The 19,827-nt window shown below is 40.9% G+C and overlaps 1 protein-coding gene across 14 annotated transcripts in view; it reads right to left on the bottom strand.

The window, feature by feature from the left end:
- The window catches only part of ADGRV1 (adhesion G protein-coupled receptor V1), a 432,032-nt gene that overhangs the window by 182,361 nt on the left and 229,844 nt on the right, over positions 1–19,827 (bottom strand). Inside the window, exon 84 of one of the 14 annotated variants that reach the window (XM_061622204.1) lies at positions 12,911–12,985. The exons of the other annotated variants lie outside the window; for them this stretch is intronic. Coding sequence (XP_061478188.1) covers positions 12,971–12,985 — 15 coding nt within the window. The 3' untranslated portion in view covers positions 12,911–12,970. Of the gene's footprint in view, positions 1–12,910; positions 12,986–19,827 lie in introns of those variants that run through there. 14 annotated transcript variants of the gene reach the window in all.

The following is a 19,827-nucleotide window of genomic DNA, read 5'->3' as shown; positions in this document are numbered from 1 at the left end:
AATGAGGCTGAGTCCTTAACTTTGTAAAATATTTACTGCAATATAGAGTTCCTTTCATAATCTTATAAAAATGCTTGATAAACATGCAGAAAAGCTTTCTGAGTGGTAGGTTCACAATACACCTTTTCAAAGAGAAAACAAATACTTCAAGGAGTGTTTGTTAACTCCTCCTTGAGGGTTCCTCCTTCTAGTCTTGTTCCTGACCTTTAGATTTTCCTTTCTGTTGGGAAATAACTGTAGAATAAGTAAACTCTTCTTACTGCAGGCAAACAAACATGCTTCTTTAGTGCTGGCTGGGTAGAGAACACAACTGAACATAAATGAAACAGAAACAGAAAAGTGGAGTAAAGGAAAGTCCAAGGGATGTTCTAACTCTATCCAATAATACAAAGTTCTAATATTTTTCCCCAGGATCACTTAAATAATTTGTAGGGAGACTGTGATCATGAAAAATCCACCCTAAGTCAAGGAAAGTCTTAGATGATTTTGGAGGCTCTTCCACATAAGGCTTTTGTTGTGCCTTATTCACTGGATTTTTCAGAGAGTCCTATATTTAAATTGCTTCTGTTCTTAAAACAAGCTGTCATCCTTTAAATGGAGGTTGTAATTGCCTGTCATGTCACAAATGAAAAAGATAATTTATCAAAAAAAATTTAAAAATCCTGGGGGGGGGGTTGAAGCACAGCTCGGTTGCGTGCGTCCCCATTTGCCCCACTCTGGCTACAGGGCTGCATGAGGGTATGCCATTTATATAAAAGGGGGTTATGGTTCCATTGGGCATTCCCAAGCCCATGGGCAAACTTAAAGTAGCCTAACTTGTTCCAGCTGAATTATGAAGAATATTAATGTGCTCAACAACAGGTAAATAACAGGGATATGAGAAAACAGCTTTTTGTATGCTATTCAAAGTGTGGAGAAGATCAACACAATTCTTTGGCTCAGCAGGAGTGTAGTGGTCTGGGGTCTGTGGGGGGGATATTACAGCCCTCACCTTTTTGAGATCAGGGTCCCAGCAGGCTCCCTATGTCTCCAGCATCCTGTAAGCCAATCAGCATGAAAGGGGAGTATGTTAGCCACTGAGAAGAGTGTTATGCTTCCTTGTCCTTTTCTGCTGATTAGAGCCAATCAGAGTGAAAGGAAGTGAGTCAGCCACTGAGAAGACTCTTCGCAGTAGCTAACACTCTCATCTTTCATAGCTCCTAGAGATGTCTGTTGTTGTGGGAGAAGGCATTAACAATGATCTCATTCTCAACCCTGCAGAAAAAAAGGGGGCAGGCATGGCTGTGACTAACATGAAAGGAGTTCTGAATTTGCTACTACACTACTGCATTAGCAATTATAACAAATGAGTATTAGAAGGTTCCACAACTTTACTGGCTGAAAAACAGCAAAAACTTTTTGAAGCTTTTTCCCTCTAGAAATAGCTAGCTACCAAAATCTGAAAGCGAAATCTCAAACAGGGAAATACAATTTGCATAGAAAGAAAAAAAGAAAGAAGGAAAGCCCACATGCTACAGGAAGAAAAAACAAATCACAAGAAACTAAATATATTCAATGGAATGCACACTGACAGCCTGGAGACCACTCTAGGAGATTAACATCACTATTTAAAATGACAACTGAAACTAGAGAAGCAGGTGAGTCAGTCACCAAATTATAAGAATATAGATTGCAAAAGTTGCTGGGAGCCTGACATTACAACATTCATAGCACTTGGGTCAGATGTTTCTAAATTCTTAGGACAATAGGAAATGTGACAGAGAATGAATGGAAAAATACAAGTTTGCAAACCCTCCCATAGCAATCCTATAATGAAGGCTTTAAACTAACATGAACCCATTAAATAATGTCACATTTAATGAGCACTTAAATATTATAATTAAAAATACAGTAATTGGACCTATTTACAACAAGAAAATGTATTTAATACTGTCTTCATTTCCGGCAATACAGGTTACTCAATGCTGTTTAACTCGGACTTGTTATTATTTTTCCCCAAAACTTGAATAAGCCAGACATAATTAGCAAATTGGACTGTTCCGGGACCTGCAGTCCAATCATTTAATTTCTTTTCTCCTAAAATATTGGTGTCTACTTTTAATTATATCAGGTGGGGATGTACAATTATAGGTGTTCGTGCAGTACCTTAGAACTGTTTGCAATTTCTTGGCCCAACTGCTTAGGCAGGAACCATGCAATTTCACAGCAATTATCACCCCAAGAACACAAGCTACAATAGCCTTATGTCATGTATGTATTCACTATTCATTTTCCTGGACTCAAAGCAAGATATAAGAAGAATCCAAAGGTATCCATAACACAATATGCTTATTATGTTAATCTAGTGATTCTGTCAAATTATATCAACTCTTCCTTGGAGAATTGTCTATAGTATTGCAAGAACAAGTATATTTCTGTAATTAATTAACTCTTCATTATTAGTAGCACCTATGGATTATTTTCCTTTTACTTGAGGTCACTGACTTGTGCCCGATTAACCTCTCCTGATCACCAGTCAAATGCTGGAAAAAACATGGGCAAAAGACTGTTAAACATTTCTTGAAGGAGATGATAGCTTAACTACCAATCCAAAGACAGCGGGTTGTAAACGCAATGATTTGAAGGGTACAGCAGACACTGGGAGAGAGAAAGGGATACACGGCAAACCTCACGGTATATTAACGGAGGAATCCAATCAGGACAAAAGAGACTTCTGGTGTCTATATACCAATGCGCGGAGCTTGGGAAACAAGCAAGGGGAGCTTGAAGTCTTAGTGCATCAAGGCAAATATGACATCATAGGGATAACAGAAACTTGGTGGGATGACTCCCATGATTGGAATATAGCCATTCAAGGATATAAACTCTACAGAAAGAATAGAAGCAACAGAAAAGGAGGGGGAGTAGCGTTATACGTCAAAGACAAATACACCTCTATGGAAATCCAAGAGACCGAACAAAGGGGTCCAGTAGAGACCATTTGGGTAAAAATAAATGGAGAAACAAATAAAACCGACATGGTAGTAGGTGTCTACAACAGACCCCCTGGCCAAGGAGAGGTGGTAGACAAGGCCTTTCTCAAACAAATCTCTGAAATCTCAAGGAGGCAAGAAGTAGTAGTGATGGGGGACTTCAACTACCCGGATATCTGCTGGGAGACAAACTCTGCGAAGCACAAAGCCTCCAACAAATTCCTGATGGGCCCTGCTGATAATTTCCTCTTTCAAAAAGTAGAAGAAGGAACAAGGGGATCGGCAATCCTGGACCTGATCTTAACTAACACGGACGAATTGGTCACGGGAATTAAAGCGGTCAGTACCTTGGGGGAAAGTGACCACGTAATGCTGGAATTCGTCATTCTGGGGAAAGCCAAAGAAGAATATAGTCAAACATGGACCTTGGATTTCAGGAAAGCCGATTTTAGCAAGCTCAGGGAAATGATGGGTAGGATCCCGTGGCTAGACAGACTAAAGAAAAAAGGAGCCCAAGACGCGTGGGAGTTCATGAAGAACGTATTACAAAAAGCGCAATCGCAAACAATTCCAAAGAGGAAGAAAAATGGAAGACATCGGAAAAAGCCAATGTGGCTACACAGAAGACTGGTGGAGGAGGTAAAAGTAAAAAAGAGCATGTATAAAGAATGGAAGGAAGGACGCATCACCAAGGACGAGTACCGACGAGCGGCTCGGGCTTGCAGGAATAGCATAAGGAAAGCTAAAACCCAGAATGAGCTGAGGCTGGCGAGGAAAGCGAAGAACAACAAAAAGGGTTTTTTCAGATATGTTCGAAGCAAGAGAAAGACCAAGGAAACGGTGGGACTGCTGCTCAATGAGGATGGCAAAATGTTGACAGATAATGAGGAAAAGGCAGAACTGCTCAACACCTATTTTGCCTCCGTTTTCTCCCAAAAAGGGAACAGTGTGCAACCTTGCATCGGTAGCAATCTCAGTAAGGGGTCGGGACTGCAGTTCGAGATTGATAAGGAGATAGTCAGGAAATACCTAGTTAACCTAAATGAGTTCAAATCTCCAGGGCCTGATGAACTGCATCCCAGAGTATTGAAGGAACTAGCAGATGTACTCTCGGAACCTCTTGCCATCAACTTTGAGAAATCCTGGAGAACAGGAGAGGTGCTAGAGGATTGGAGACGGGCAAACGTCGTCCTGCTCTTTAAAAAGGGTAAAAAAGAAGATCCGGGGAATTACAGGCCGGTCAGTCTGACTTCAATACCGGGAAAGATATTAGAACGGATAATAAAAGAGTCCATTGGCAACTATCTAGATGACAATGCTGTGATTAGAAGGAGCCAGCATGGGTTTGTCAAGAAACAATCATGTCAAACTAATCTCATCTCTTTTTTTTGATTGGGTCACTAGCTTAGTAGATGGTGGAAATGCTGTAGATGTCATCTATCTAGATTTCAGCAAAGCGTTTGACAAAGTCCCCCACGACCTTTTGATTAGCAAACTAGTCAAATGTGGACTACATGGAAATACTGTCAGGTGGATTCACAACTGGTTGGAAAACCGTACTCAAAGAGTGGTCGTCGGTGGCTCTGCTTCGGACTGGAAGGAGGTCTCGAGTGGAGTGCCACAGGGTTCTGTCCTGGGGCCGATACTCTTCAACATTTTTATCAATGACTTAGACGATGGGGTAGAGGGAAGCCTTATGAAGTTTGCGGATGATACGAAACTGGGAGGGATAGCTAACACAATGGAAGACAGGAATAAAATCCAAAGGGACCTGGATAGACTAGAAAATTGGGCTGAAATTAATAAAATGACATTCAATAAAGACAAATGCAGGATTCTGCATTTAGGCCACAAAAACAAAATGCACGGGTACAGGATGGGAAATACCCGGCTTAGCAGTAGTGCGTGTGAGAAGGACCTTGGAATTGTAGTGGATCGCAAGTTGAACATGACCCAGCAGTGTGATGCTGCGGCAAAAAAGGCAAACACGGTTTTGGGCTGCATAAACAGAGCTATAGTTTCCAGGTCGAGGGAAGTAATACTCCCACTATATTCTGCATTGGTCAGGCCTCATCTGGAATACTGCGTTCAGTTCTGGGCGCCTCATTTTAAGAAAGATATAGACAAGTTAGAGCGGGTTCAGAAGAGGGCGATGAGGATGATAGCCGGTATGGAGAACAAGTCTTATGAGGAAAGGTTGAAGGAACTTGGCATGTTCAGTCTGGTGAAGAGAAGGCTGAGGGGTGACATGATTGCACTCTTTAAGTACCTGAAGGGCTGTCACATAGAGGAGGGTACAGATTTGTTCTCTGCTGCCCCAGAGGGTAGGACTAGGTCTAATGGTTTTAAGTTGCAGGAGCGTAGATTCAGATTGGATATTAGAAGGAACTTCCTGACAGTAAGGGCGGTTCGTCAATGGAACCAACTGCCTAGGGAGGTGGTGGGATCCCCTTCACTGGATGTCTTCAAGCAGAGGCTGGACAGCTATCTGCGGGAGATACTCTAGCTGTGGATTTCCTGCTGTGAGCAGGGGGTTGGACTCGATGGCCTACAAGGCCCCTTCCAACTCTATGATTCTATGATTCTATGATTACCTCTTCATCTTTGATGTTGCAGTTCTATAGCTGTTGCCTCCAGTCCCTTGAAAGCAGACCTTCAAAATTTCTTAGTATGCAAAAATTAGGAAAAGGGTGCTCTGGCCAAAGGAGCAATAACCACTAGGAAGAACTCCATGGCAATCCATCATCCAGTCCAGAGAACAAATGGGGAACTTATGCCCCCTTCTGCCAGAAACAACTCTGTTTGAGTTGCCTCTGCCACCAACCAGAAGCACAAGCGTTCTGGATAGATTGTTTTAATGCATTGTAAGCTGCTTTGGTGATTATAGAACCTCAAAGTTCATCAAGTCTATCCCTTTCTTTGCTGATGCAGGAAAATCCACTGCTACAGCACCCCTGGTAGATGACCATCCAGATTTTGCTTAAAAACCTCTAGAATGAGAATCTACCACTTTCTGAGGCAGTCTGCTCCACTGTTGAACAGCCCATACTGTCAGGAAGTTCTGCCTTTTACTCCTTTTACTTGTAATATGAACCCATTTTTTCAAATTCTACCCCCTGTAGCAACTGAAAACAAATTTGTTCCATCATCTGTGGAATAGCCCTTCAAATATTTGGCCTATTGCCTCTTAATTGTCTGTTCTCCAGGTCCCTCACCAACTTTGCTGCCCTGCCCCTTGACACATTCCAGTTTGTTAAACTGTGCTGCTCAACCAGGAAGCAGTACTCCTAATAACAACTATGATACCATTTCTTATGATCTGGACACAGGGGCTTCACAACCGGGGTGCGGAGGGTGCGGACTGCACCCGGGTGACACCCTGAGGGGGGTGACACCCAGAGCCGCCCCACGCCGTTGGCTGGCAAAGGAGCCGAGAAGCACTCCAGGTCGGTGCAGCCAACTCCTCCTCCTCGGCAGGCGGGCGAGACCGACAGCAGGTGCCCGCTCGCTGGCAGTGAAGCCGGAACGGGCCTTCCACCACCAGCCTGGAACGAGTGGTGAGTGCGTGCGCGCGCACACACGTGCAACAACAGCCACCCCCGTCCATGCCCTGGGAGGGCGCACGCCAGAGGTCCGCACACACCCCACACTCCCGCTAGTCATGCCGCTGTCTGGACACCATACCTTTGTTAATCAATTTAGAATTGCATTAGCCTTTTTGGTTGCTGCATCATGCTGTTGACTCATGTTTAGTTTGTGGACTTCTAAAACCCCTAGTTCCTTTTCACATGTACTGCTCTCCGGGGGTGTAGTTGTCCGGGGACTCAAGGGTTCTTAGACATCTTACTTTTCTGGAAGCAGGGTTCCAGCAGGGTCCTTTTGTCTCCAGCATCCTGCGTAATCAGCGTGAAAGGGAAGTGTGTAAGCCACTGAGAAGAGTTTTCAACATGTTTCCTTCTCCTTTCCTGCTGATTGGAGCCAATCAGAGTGAAAGGAGGTAAGTCAGTCACTGAGAGGGCTATTTTCAGTAACTAACATTCTCCACTTTCATGCTTATTGGCCCCTACGGACATTTGTTCTTGTGGGAGAAGGCATTAACAAGGATCCCATTCTCAATGCAGCAGCAAAAAGGGGTGGAGGGGTGTGGCTGTGACTATCATGGAGGGACCCTGCACCTCTAAATATGCCACTATACTACTGCTGTTCTCAAGTCAGGTGTTACCCATCCTGTGTTGATGCCTTCAAATTCTTTTTTCCTAAATGCAGAATGCTACATTTATCTCTGCTGAAATTCATGTTGTTAGTTTTGGCCCTGTTCTCCATCCTGTGAAGATCATCTTGAATCCTGTTTCTATCCTGGGTCTCACATCACACTAAGTCAAACCATGGCTTAGTGCAAATGCACAAGTGTGAGGACTCCAGGAAAGGAGATTCTGCATGCTTTGCTGCTCCCTGGTCATTTTGTTGCTGTGCCTTGCTGAGCTAAGCCATAGCTCGTCTTAAGAGTCTCTCCTGAAACTAGGATTGTGGTTTAGTAATCCTGGACAAACCATGAGCTATAAACCATGACCAAACAACCGAGGAGGAGCAAAACAGCCACAAGCTCCTCTCTGCGAGCCTGTGCATTTGCACAAAGTACGGGTTGGCTTAGTGTGATGTACTTACTAGGCCCCTGTCCTTAGAGGTATTTGCTGCCCTACCCAGATTGGTGTCATCTTCAAAGGCCAGGTTTAAATCTTTAAAATAAATAAACCCACCAAGTCTAATACAGCCCACCAGCCATGTATTGTAATCCCACCCCTCCAAATAATTTATGGAGTCTCAATTAGGCAGTTTTAGGCAGAACATAATAGTGGGCATATCATTCTTGAAAATAAATTATACCAACAGATTGAACAGGTTGAGTTTAATAAAAAGATTCACAGCTCTGACTAAGCCAAACAAGATTTCATTTGTGAAAGAGTACTGCATTACTGTTGCTAATTGGTCTTATTTTAGTAAGTTTTTCCATTTAGAAGTATCTGAAGCTATTACTAATGTAGAACGTAAACAGGCAGTGGCCTCAGCGGTGTTTTGGATGCAACTTTGCAGTTATAAATGTCATGTGAATTCACTGGAATTTGCTTAAATGTGTCTTTGAAGCTTTTATATTTATATTTGAAGTTTAAATAGTAAAAACTTTGGCCCACAAGCAGGAGGTTCCCTGCCTTGATTTAAAGAATACCACAACAAAATGGTTGAAAAACCAAGGAGAAGTTGGGAGTATAAGAACTACCATTACTTTGGATCAGGACAATCAGAAGGCAATACGCCACAAGTAGTCATGTTTAACATATTGTGGAAATACCTCAAAGATTCTGTTAAACAAGAATGCAGCAGACAGTCTGAGTTTTCTAATTTTATCACTTGAATTTGATTTCTTCCACAACACTGTCTGCCACAGATCAATCTTTACAACCTAAAGTTCACAAATCTACTATTCTGAACGGATTACTTGTATTAAAAATGTATGCTCTGCAGTGCACCCTGTCAAATTCATTCAGCTGAACCACAGGCAGGGCACATATTGAAGCTAATCCATTGCCGCTTATCTGTTTGTCACAGCCTTTCTATGAAAGTAGATGACCTCTTATTACTTGGCAATTGCTTTTAAGAAGTCCAGCACAATGGCTGTAGCCATTAGTGGTCTGTAAACTCTGGCTAGGGAAGGGCCATAGCTCAGTGGAAAAACATCTGCTTTGCATGAAGATCATCCCAGGTTCAATCTCTGGCATCTCCAGGAAAGGGCTGGGAAAGAACCCTCCTGAAATCCTAGCGAGCTGCTGCTAGTCAGTATGGACTAGACAGACCAGTGGTCTGACTCTGTATAAGGGAGACTCCCATGTTATGAGAGTTGATTTTACCACACCCCCACAACCACAGAGAACTAAGATCATAGGACGCTGCCTTATACTAAGTCAGACCATAGGTCTGTCTAGCTCAGTACTGTCTATACTGACTGACAGAAGCTCTCCAGGGTTTCAGATAGGGGTTGCTCCCAGTCCTACCTGGAGATGCCAGGGATTGAACCTGGGACCTTCTGCATGCAAAGCAGATGCTCTACAGTGAGTTATGGCCCTCTCCACAATGGTGGTATGGGAAGACTTGACTCATTGCATGGGTGGACCCTACAGATGTCTGGCTCCCCACATGACCACAGCCATGTAAGCCATTTTTAGTTAGTGGCTAAACTTTCCCTTTAGCCAAACCTTAAATAGCAAATTACGGCAGCAAAGAAATGTCATCTCACCATGTGCTGGAGAATTGGAAGTGCCAAATGTTGCAATTACCATATGAAACAACATTTCCATTAACATTAACAAGCATGTTTTTCTTTGCTATGATGGAAGCTAATCTACATGGGTTGAATAGAAAGGTCTACGGGACTACAGGTTAGGTCACTCATAGTTTTATTAAGTCATCTGAGACGTGCTTCTCCCAAGGTATTAGCCACATCTTACAGTTTTATGTAAGTTGCAACGCAAGCATCATACCTTCTGCCAAACTTACATGAAGTAAACAAACAGATGGGAATATTGGTGTCTATTTTAACTCTATTATAACTCCAGGTCCTTGAGACAAAGAGGAAGTGGGAAGAATCAAGACACAATAATAATGGCTGCTGATACAGGAATAAATATCTGGTAGTCTTCTATCAACTATTTCTAACTATACATTTTAGAAATCAGGGAGATAAACTATGGAAAAGAGCCAAGGTAAGCACCTCTAAGGGACAATATGTCCCTTTGGAAACTGCAGCAAGTACAAAAGGTAGAAAAACTCTCTTCACAGAGACTACATTCAGGATGTTTATTTTTGCTTTTTCCTATACTTCATACTCTTGCTCAACTGGATAGCAAGAGAAATAAAAAAATGTTGGCTCTGAATAACTTCAGCTGTTATGAAAGAGTCCCATACAAACTCCTGTTGTAACAAAGTATTCAACCTTTTCTCATATTAAACAAGTAATTGCCCTTGACTGTACCTTTTCATTATGCATATACTTGCACAATAATCTTAATCTTTTTAGTATCATGTTATATTACCTGGCTGTGTCACTTGCTTAGAAAAGGAAATCTCTTTTGGAAGAATGAAAATTATATAAAATAGCTGTTTTGGTCAACATCTCCTACATAAAACACTAGGCCAAACAAATAAATACCCAGATAAAAACTGACAACAAACAATATTCTAATAGAAAACTCCAGGTACCACAGCATAATCTGCACAGTATTAAGTATAGCTATAAGCAGGAAAATAATAAAATACACACAGGTTCAAGTTATGCTTTCATTTTACCCCATCAAAGACAACACTTGCTCAGCCTTAATATTGACAGAATTTTTATGTACAAGAAAGCAAATGGCAGAAGAATCTTCTACTGTGAGTGAAAAGATTTAGGTAAGAAAAACCACTTCTTGATTTCCAGTGGGATGCAATCAGTCTGTTCTGTGATTTTCAATGGCTGTTCTCCAGATGTGTGTAATTATTATTGGTTGACATTCAACAATGTTAGCCTGCTCACGCAATGGGCTTCCACTTGCGCAATAGCACTTTCCCTTCTACTCCTCTCTCTTGGAGTCTTCCACACCCCAAAAACCTGTTCCAGAGGGGGAAGAAAAGTCTCTTCAAAGCTGCTGATGTGGCAACAGTTATTGCCTAGTATTTATCATTTATACAGTGCCTAAAATAAGCTTAGTGCTGTAAAGATTAAAACACATCCCTGCCTACAGGCTTACAGGCTTACAGTCTAACAGGTAACCCAAAAATGATGGGAAGAAAGACAAAATCAAGCAAATTCAGGCAGCAGGCCTGCATTGCATCGTATTATTTCATTCTCCCATATGCTTTAGAGAAGATTGCAGAATAATATTTTTCTTAAATGACAAAGTTTTCCTTGATATCTAGTAACCTTTTCAAAGCAGTGGGGCATTACAGTTTAAGAATCACACCCTAAATGAACATAGATGCTTAATTTAAGTGTTGGTATTTCCAAGTTTAGTCCTGGAAGATGAGCAAGATATTGATGAGGGGGTACTCTGGACAAGAGGCTACTGTAAGGACAGAATAGGGAGAAACTGATTGGTTGCCCATCGGAAAGGTTGTGAGACAGGGATGTATCTTATCACCCTATTTGTTTAATCTATACGCAGAACATATATGGAAAGCGGGATTGGACCAAGATGAAGGAGGTGTGAAAATTGGAGGGAGAAATATTATTATTATTATTAATTAAACTTATATACCGCCCGACTAGCAATAGCTCTCTGGGCGGTGAACATCAAAAAATACAATAAAATTATACAATCTCATAAAACAAAGTATATAAAAACTGTACAAACTGAACTCAGATTACAACAATTTAAAATTAAATTAACTTAAATTAAAATGCCTCAGAGAACAGGAAGGTTTTAACTTGGCGCCGAAAAGATGATAGTGTCGGCGCCAAGCGCACCTCCTCGGGGAGACTATTCCATAGTTTGGGGGCCACCACTGAGAAGGCCCTAGATCTTGTCACCGCCCTCCAGGCGGTTGGGACCCAGAGGAGGACCTTCGTAGTAGACCATAGTGAACGGGCGGGTTCATATCGGTAGAGGCGTTCCGACAGATATCGTGGTCCCGCGCCGTATAAGGCTTTATAGGTTAGTACCAACACTTTGAATCCTGCCCGGAAGCATATGGGAAGCCAGTGCAGGCGAGCCAGAACAGGTGTTATATGCTCAGACCGCTTGGTTCTTGTTAGCAGTCTGGCCGCCGCATTTTGCACTAGCTGTAGCTTCCGAACCGTCTTCAAAGGTAGCCCTACGTAAAGCGCGTTGCAGTAGTCCAGACACGAGGTTACCAGAGCATGTACCACTGATGTGAGGTCTTCCTTACTCAGATAGGGACGTAGTTGGGCTACCAACCGAAGTTGGTAGAACGCATTCTGGACCACCGAGGCTACATGAGCCTCGAGTGAGAGGGAAGAGTCTAAAACGACTCCCAGACTACGAACCTGCTCCTTTAGGGGGAGTGTAACCCCATCCAGGAAATATCAATAATTTAAGATATGCAGATGATACCATACTCTTAGCAGAAACCAGTAATGATTTGAAACGAATGCTGATGAAAGTTAAAGAGGAAAGCACAAAAGCAGGACTACAGCTGAACGTCAAGAAGACTAAAGTAATGACAACAGAAAATTTATGTAACTTTAAAGTTGACAATGAAGTCAGTGAACTTGTCAAGGATTATCAATACCTTGGCACAGTCATTAACCAAAAGGGAGACAATAGACAAGAAATCAGAAGGAGGTTAGGACTAGGGAGGGCAGCTATGAGAGAATTAGAAAAGGTCCTCAAATGCAAAGATGTATCACTGAACACCGATGTCAGGATCATTCAGACCATGATATTCCAGATCTCTATGTATGGATGTGAAAGTTAGACAGTGAAAAAAGGTGATAAGAGAAAAAATAACTCATTTGAAATGTGGTGCTGGAGGAGAGCTTTGCGCATACCATGGACTGTGAAAAAGACAAATAACTGGGTATTAGAACAAATTAAACCAGAACTATCACTAGATGCTAAAATGATGAAAGTGAGGTTATCATACTTTGGACACATCATGAGAAGACATGATTCACTAGAATAGACAGTAATGCTGGGAAAAACAAAAGGGAGTAGAAAAAGAGGAAGGCCAAACAAGAGATGGATTGACTCCATAAGGGAAACCACAGACCTGAACTTACAAGATCTGAACTGGGTGGTTTATAACAGATACTACAGGAGATCACTGATTCATAGGGTCGTCGTAAGTTGTAATCGACTTGAAAGTACATAACAACAACAACAACTGAATGAAAAAGCTGCTTACATTAGAGCTCACATTTCACAAGGGGACATTTGTCTATAGAGTAAGCATTAACTAGGTTTTGTTGTTCCATATCAGCATTCATTTTCATCAACGACCATCTTGTATCATCCAAAGAAGACCTTTGAAAAAAATTAAGGATGTGACACATCATGGAAAGTTTCCTGCCTAAAAACTAGCACTTCCAATCACTGAATCAAGCATTCCACTGAGAATGCAAACTTCTTAAGCAGCAAGAAAAAAAGCTTTTTACTGCCACCTGCAGGTTTTGGTAGTTAATATCCCATCTAACTTAAAACATGCCACAATGGCCACCTAACTCATTCTGTTTCTATAAATTCAAGTATTTTGAAATAGTTAAAAACCTGAAAATGACTATACTACTTGCCAGAAGCACTAATATGTCCCATACAGTTCTGGAAAGCAGGATAACATACCCATGATTCTTACTGTACCACCACAACAAACATAATCTAGATGTTTCTTGTGCTGACTTAATTAAAATAAATAGGAGTTGCATATAAACAGAAGAGCAGATGCAAAGTTGTCCTGATTAATCAGTGGGGCTGACAACAAGAGAAACTTTGGAGACCTGAGGGTCTAAAGAATCTGTCACTATCTAGACTACAGTCGTTCTAGGTTATGCCAGCTCAGGTGCTTCTAAACTCTACAAAACTGGCATAAGCAAAATCTTGGTTTAAGAACACAAGTTAAACACCAATTTATATTCAATCCCCCAAACAATATTTTCACTTTATTATTTTTACTTCAAATTTGTTTTCAGTTTTTAAAATGGTTTTGGTAGTATGTTAATTTCTGAAAATGTGATTCATAATTGTATCAAACTGTGTTAGCTAATAAATAAATAATCTGTTGAAAGCTCTAATAATTAATTTTAAGAGCACAAATTAGAGATGGGCAATGGCTCATCTCAAGTTAGCTATTTTTTCTGAGCTTTCCAAAATAAGCCTTGGGAAAATTCAGTTTTTTTCCAAAGGTTATCTGAAAAAGCTTGGAAATAACAAACCTGAGAAAACTCAACTCCAATTCTCCTTGCCAGTTCCTCACTCCTTCCTCAGTAAACATGCCCTTCTGAAGGGAGAGAACTGGGGAGGGCTGGCTGCTGACAGGACAGAACTCATTATGAACTAGACCTGAACTTCAGAGTTGTTTTGGCTCTGTTCAGAATGAGTCTAAAATTTCTGAACTGGGAAACTCAATTCCTAAATTTGTCAGCTTCGTTTATAAGAATGTCAGTTCTAAATTTAATGCCAATTTCATTAGGAGATACCACATAGTTACAGTATGGGATTCGTTTCCACAACAATGTGATGACCACTAAATTAGATGGCTCTAAAAGGGGATTAGAAAAAATTAGGGAGAATAAGGGCATCAGTAGCTATAGTCATTATAACTATATACTGCTACCAGGATCAGAGGCAACATATTGTGACATGATGGTGGAGGCAGTGGTGTCCTCTCAGTGGCAACAGTACTGTCCCCACTGCCAACCCAGAGCTCTCTGAACTTTGCTGTGGCACCTCACCTCCACCCCACCCCAGGTGCAGCACCGCTGCTCTGAGAAGATGTTACTCCCTCTCCTTCTCCAGTAAGCCACTTCTCATCAGAGGCAACCTGCATCTCAGTGCTGGGAAATACCATTTGGAGAGGGCTAACCTGCTCCATAGGCAACTGGTTAGCCAGTGAGAGATACTGCACTAGTAGGGATGGGAAAATCTGTCAGTTCTGGTTCTCTCATTTTCTCATTTTTCCAATCTAAAATTCAGTTTTCCACATTTCTGAAGCAATCTGTTTGTTTGTTTGTTTTTAAAAAATCCTCATTAAAATTCTTTAGCATTTTAGTGTGAATTTCTCCTAATAAACACATTTTTGTATGCAGTTTTGGCCAATGTATACATTTTTGCAAGCTATTTCTCCTAATACAATACGTTTTTGTATGTTATTTTCACTAATATATTCATTTAATGCACACTTTCCCCTAATATATGCATTTTTGTAAACAAATTGGGATAAGTACTATTTTGAAGGGTGGATGTGTTTCAGTAGCCACATTGTTTTGGAAAGTGTGAAGATTCGGCTTTAAATGCAAACTGAATCAAATTTCTCCCCCATCCCTATGGACTAGATAGTCCTTTGGACAAATTCAGCAGGACTATCACTTTCCATTCTGTTTACACCACCCATAACTATATAAGTGACTGCACGTCCTCTTTATCTGTACTTTTAAAAAAAGAAAAACTAGCCCTCAGAAAAATGTTTCAACCTATTGGTTATTTTGGTTGCTTTTTCCAGTACCTTTTGATGTACCTTCCAGTACTTTGAATTTGTATTTTCACTACCACTCAGATTTGATCAGTGTATATGTGACATTAGGATTTTTGGCCCAATGTGAATCACTTTGCACATACTTCCATTGTCTATCAGTTGTCATTTTGATGCCCATTCAGTTTGCTTGGGTTTTCACAATCTTAAATATTTTGATGTCATGTTATCTCCAAACTCGACTACCTTACTGCTCTCCCATGACTCTAGACCATTTATGAATTCACAACCACCAGTTCCTTGGGTTCCCCGCTGAATATTTAACTTCAAATATGAAAAATCTCTTTCTACCCTCTGATTTGCTATTTAGCAAGGTAAATCTATTGACTGCTAAGTTTATCTCGGAGCCATAAGGTGAAACTAGATAGATCTGATGGCTGGAGATCTGGAATCAGAACTCCTGAAGGTTTTTTCAGTGAACTTAATGCAGCTGCTGGACCCCCTGATTTTCTTGGGGCCATGGAGCTGAGCAAAGGGCCTTTTCTCCATGTTGTTTTCCTGGCCCAAATTACTTCCCCCCACAAGTGCTGCTAAATGGCCCATAGGGCAAAGCATACAAGTGCATTATGGATAACTTATATGTTCCTATATGTTATGCCCTGGGGAAAAATAGCAACTTGAGGAGTGATTTGGATTAGGAAATCAGTAAGGCAGAAACTACTTATCCCCCCCAATGCTGTGGTCCCAATTCAGAAATGATGGAGACTTTCCTGCCATCCTGCTAGTTTAGCCCTTAGGCTTTGTCCATAGTATGCATCCACTAGATCGCTCTTTCCTACATGTTTGTTGACATTCTCAAAAACATCTGAAAGGCTAAAGAGACAAGATTTCCCTTTATTACCTCCTAATACTATGGTACAAAGGCAAATTTGAGGAATAAGCTGTATATTTTTGCTGGAAAATTAATCCTTTTTTTGAGTGTGTGTGGGGGAAGGGAGTCTTACATTATCTTTACATTCAGAGGCTAGCTTTCCCTACTGCTTATGTTGTATTAGCATGAGAGGACCTTCTGTATTTATTCTTGTGACCAATTTCACTTTTCAGATACAATAGAATATCTGCTCAAATATCAGATACAGTTTTCTTGACCACTAGGCTGCTCTGAGTTAATCGGGGTTTCATATCTGTAGTGAAATAGCCATGATGTGTGTACATCTTTTATACATTTTATTCAAACCTTAGGATATATCCCACTTTACTTATCTGAGCTGAACATACTTAGGTTCTACTGTACATTCCAATAAGCCAACCCTCATGTGCCTGCCTACAGCAATAACAGCCAAGGAGGTGGCAAAAGTTTTTCAGCTGCTCAAATAACTGAGAAGCTCAGCTGGCTTCCATCCTTCATTCCTTCTGCTGTGCCCTTGGATTTTTTTTGGTAATATTCTTTGTTCTTTGCCCATATCAAAATCCTTGCACTCATATTGGAGCACAATATTTAGGCATCAGAGAGAGATTTAGAAAGACCATTATCTCTCATATTTTTAGATGTTGTAAGCTGTTCTGGAGGTTCCTTTGGGATTCAAGAACAAGATATAAGACAGAGGTAGACACAGCATTGTTTGAAGGTGGTAGCATTTTTCCCCATCAAAAAGAATTTGAATATATCTTTTCCAGAGAACTCACATTTTCATTGCAGTTAAAAAAATGTTCATATGCAATAAAGATATCTGAGAATTTACAGTTTCAACAAATAAAACGTTAGAGTTTTTCTGCACCCTTGGGAAAACTATCTGTGTGTGTGTGCATGCGTGTGCGATACACAGCTATAAACAACTCTGCAAGGCTTGATAAAGGACAAAAGAGAGCAACACTCAACTCTCTCTCTGTGTGGGGGGGGAAGATAAAGAGAGAAATAACAAGGATGATTTTCTTACTAAATTTTAATTCCCTTTAAAAAGAAGGTGGATTTAAAAAAAACAAACCTCCCTGAGGATGCTTCACAATGGCCACTGGTTCTTCCCTGTTAATTTAACCAAAATATAAGATTGGCTATATGCAGTTCTTGTTTTGGTAAAAAATGAAGTGCCGGTACATATATCTTCATAAAAGTGCCGTAGGTCACGGCACAAAATGTCTGCCATAGGCAGTTAGAAAAGAGGTGCCAGTACTCTGTACCAGTGAGTACTGTCACAAAAAGAGCCTGGTTATATAAAATCCTAGTGTAGTAGGGAGAGCCAATGTGGTGTAGTGGTTGGTGTTGGACTATGACCTGGGAGACCAGGATTTGAATCCCCAACCAGCCATGAAGCTCCCTGGGTGACCTTGGGCCAGTCACTGCCTCTCAGCCTCAGAGGAAGGCAATGGTAAACCTCCTCTGAATACCGCTGACCATGAAAACCCTATTCATAGGGTCGCCATAAGTCAGAATTGACTTGGAGACAGTCCATTTCCATTTTTCCCATTGGCTGGGTTCTATGAAGCTATCACCTCTCAATAAATTGGGTGATTTCCAATAGTTTTTGTCTTCATCTGAATTACTGTAAAGATCCATCCTCTCCACAATGTTTATTCTAGATGTCTACGTTTAGGCCAGTTGGGCGACAATTTTGTGGTTCATTTTATCTTGTACCTTTTTACTCACCCCTCCCCTACACACCCCGTTTACCTTATTCTTTGATATAGAACATTATAAATTTGGAATACTGCAGATTATCTGGTTATTTTAGTCACCCTTATAGTTTATGTCTCATGAGCCAAGCTCCTCAGGAAACACACTCCCAAGGCTTGGGCAATCAGGACAGATTCAGCTGACCCTTCCATCAGCAATTGGAGACAGCCTGCAGGCTGCTAGCAACTTCCCAATTCCCAGGGCAAAAGTCTGAGAGCTGTGAATGTCCTCCTAGCAACCCCCAGCCATTGTAAGCTTGTAAGTAGGGTTGTTGCAGAAATATCTACACAAGGATGAGGTTCTCATGACTCTCCAGAATCTCATCATCCCTAGCTAACATGGCCAGTGTCCAAGGATCATGGGAGTTATAGTCCAGGAGCATCTGGAGGGCCACATGGTACCTATAAGTGACCTAAGGGTTAGAGCCATATGCAGCACTACTCCCCTTTGCAGTCAGTGTGCACAGAGGGTTTCTTGATAACAAGGTATGGAGGGTGTATGAGCCTAATCTCACCTTAAGTACCTTCCTGGAGGCCAAGTAACACCCACTTTCAATGGGGCTAAATCCCAAATGAATCTGTGGGAATTATAGTTAAGAACTAAATGCTGTTAGTTTCAGTAACACAGAAGCATTCCTTGTTTTCTTTAGATTTCATTTACTGGTATTGAACTACACAAATATTGCTGTTTTAAACAAACAAAAACAAAAATGAAAATGATGAAACATCTGCCTACGACATCACAATAATTTCAGTGGAGGTCACAGCTACACCATGCATGTGCAAAGAAAGATAACATGTGAAACCTAGTGGAGCAGAGAGACAGCAGCAATGTCTTCTCTCTTTTTCAGGTGCCAGCCAGTTAAAGCACATTTCATAGAGGATGCTTGGAAGAATACATGACAGAGTGTCAAGAGAGCACACCAAACTTCTTATCATATACAGTATATTTCTATTTAGAAAACAGGTTAGGTATGCTTTTCATCAGTGATACTTCAGATGACAAGGAATAAAGTCTTCCATTTCTCAGCTCTTATATTAATGTACAAGAGGTTATTAGTGGCAGTGAAATTAAAAGGATGAGATAAGGAGCTGTGGATGCAAGTTACTACTAGCTCTTGGCTATAAGAGCCCACACGCTGCCTGCCTTCATTATTGGTACTTATTCAGCAATGCTAAACTTCATGGCCAGAGGGAATAAGAGATACTAAATGAACAACTCAGATGCCTTTTCAGGTTTGCATGGGCTTCTTTATGAGATCATGTGGAACTGTCATATTCATCCAGGCCCTATCTTTTATTCCTTGCATCGCTTCCGTTTTTCACTCCCAGAGAGCTTCCTGTTCCGTGCAAATGCATATCTGGCTTATTTCTGTGGCTTTGCAAGCTTATTTTATTATGCCAATTATTTCTAGCACTTTGAACTTATTTCTTTCATTTCCACTTGATCCTTTGACAAAACAGTTTTTATTCTAAACTATGCCATCGTCTTACTCTATGCATAAAGGATTTTACCACCATATTATTATATCTGATCATCTTTATATATAAATGCTACTTGTTACATCATTTCAATTTGCAATTCAATACATATAAATACAAAACGTTTCAGAATAAACTAGAAAAGTTATTTCAGACTCATGCCAACGTAACAGAGGAACCATGTGTATATCAACTTTTTGAAGTTATGTCCTTCACATATGGCTAATTTAACTGTTACAATTTGATGGAAATATACCAAATAATTCATCTGAACAACAAAAATGACAGTAAATAATACTGTAGTAAGAATCTGTGGTGCCAAATTTGTTTTGCATTATTCATTAATTTTTGGACATCTACTCAGAGCTAAAACTGAGGTCCAAAATAAGTTTTCAGTACCAGAGCAGAGCTTCATACAAGGAAATGGTGTTTCCCAGTGAGTGTTTATTGTGGGATGGATGCTCCCAATCATGCAATTTTTTTGCAACATCCACATGACAACACTGGCATCAAAATGACAGCCCATTTA

The sequence above is a fragment of the Rhineura floridana genome, chromosome 1, assembly GCF_030035675.1.
Source record: "Rhineura floridana isolate rRhiFlo1 chromosome 1, rRhiFlo1.hap2, whole genome shotgun sequence".
In the NCBI taxonomy this organism is placed as follows: domain Eukaryota; kingdom Metazoa; phylum Chordata; class Lepidosauria; order Squamata; family Rhineuridae; genus Rhineura; species Rhineura floridana.
This window is presented reverse-complemented; position numbering and strand designations above follow the sequence as displayed.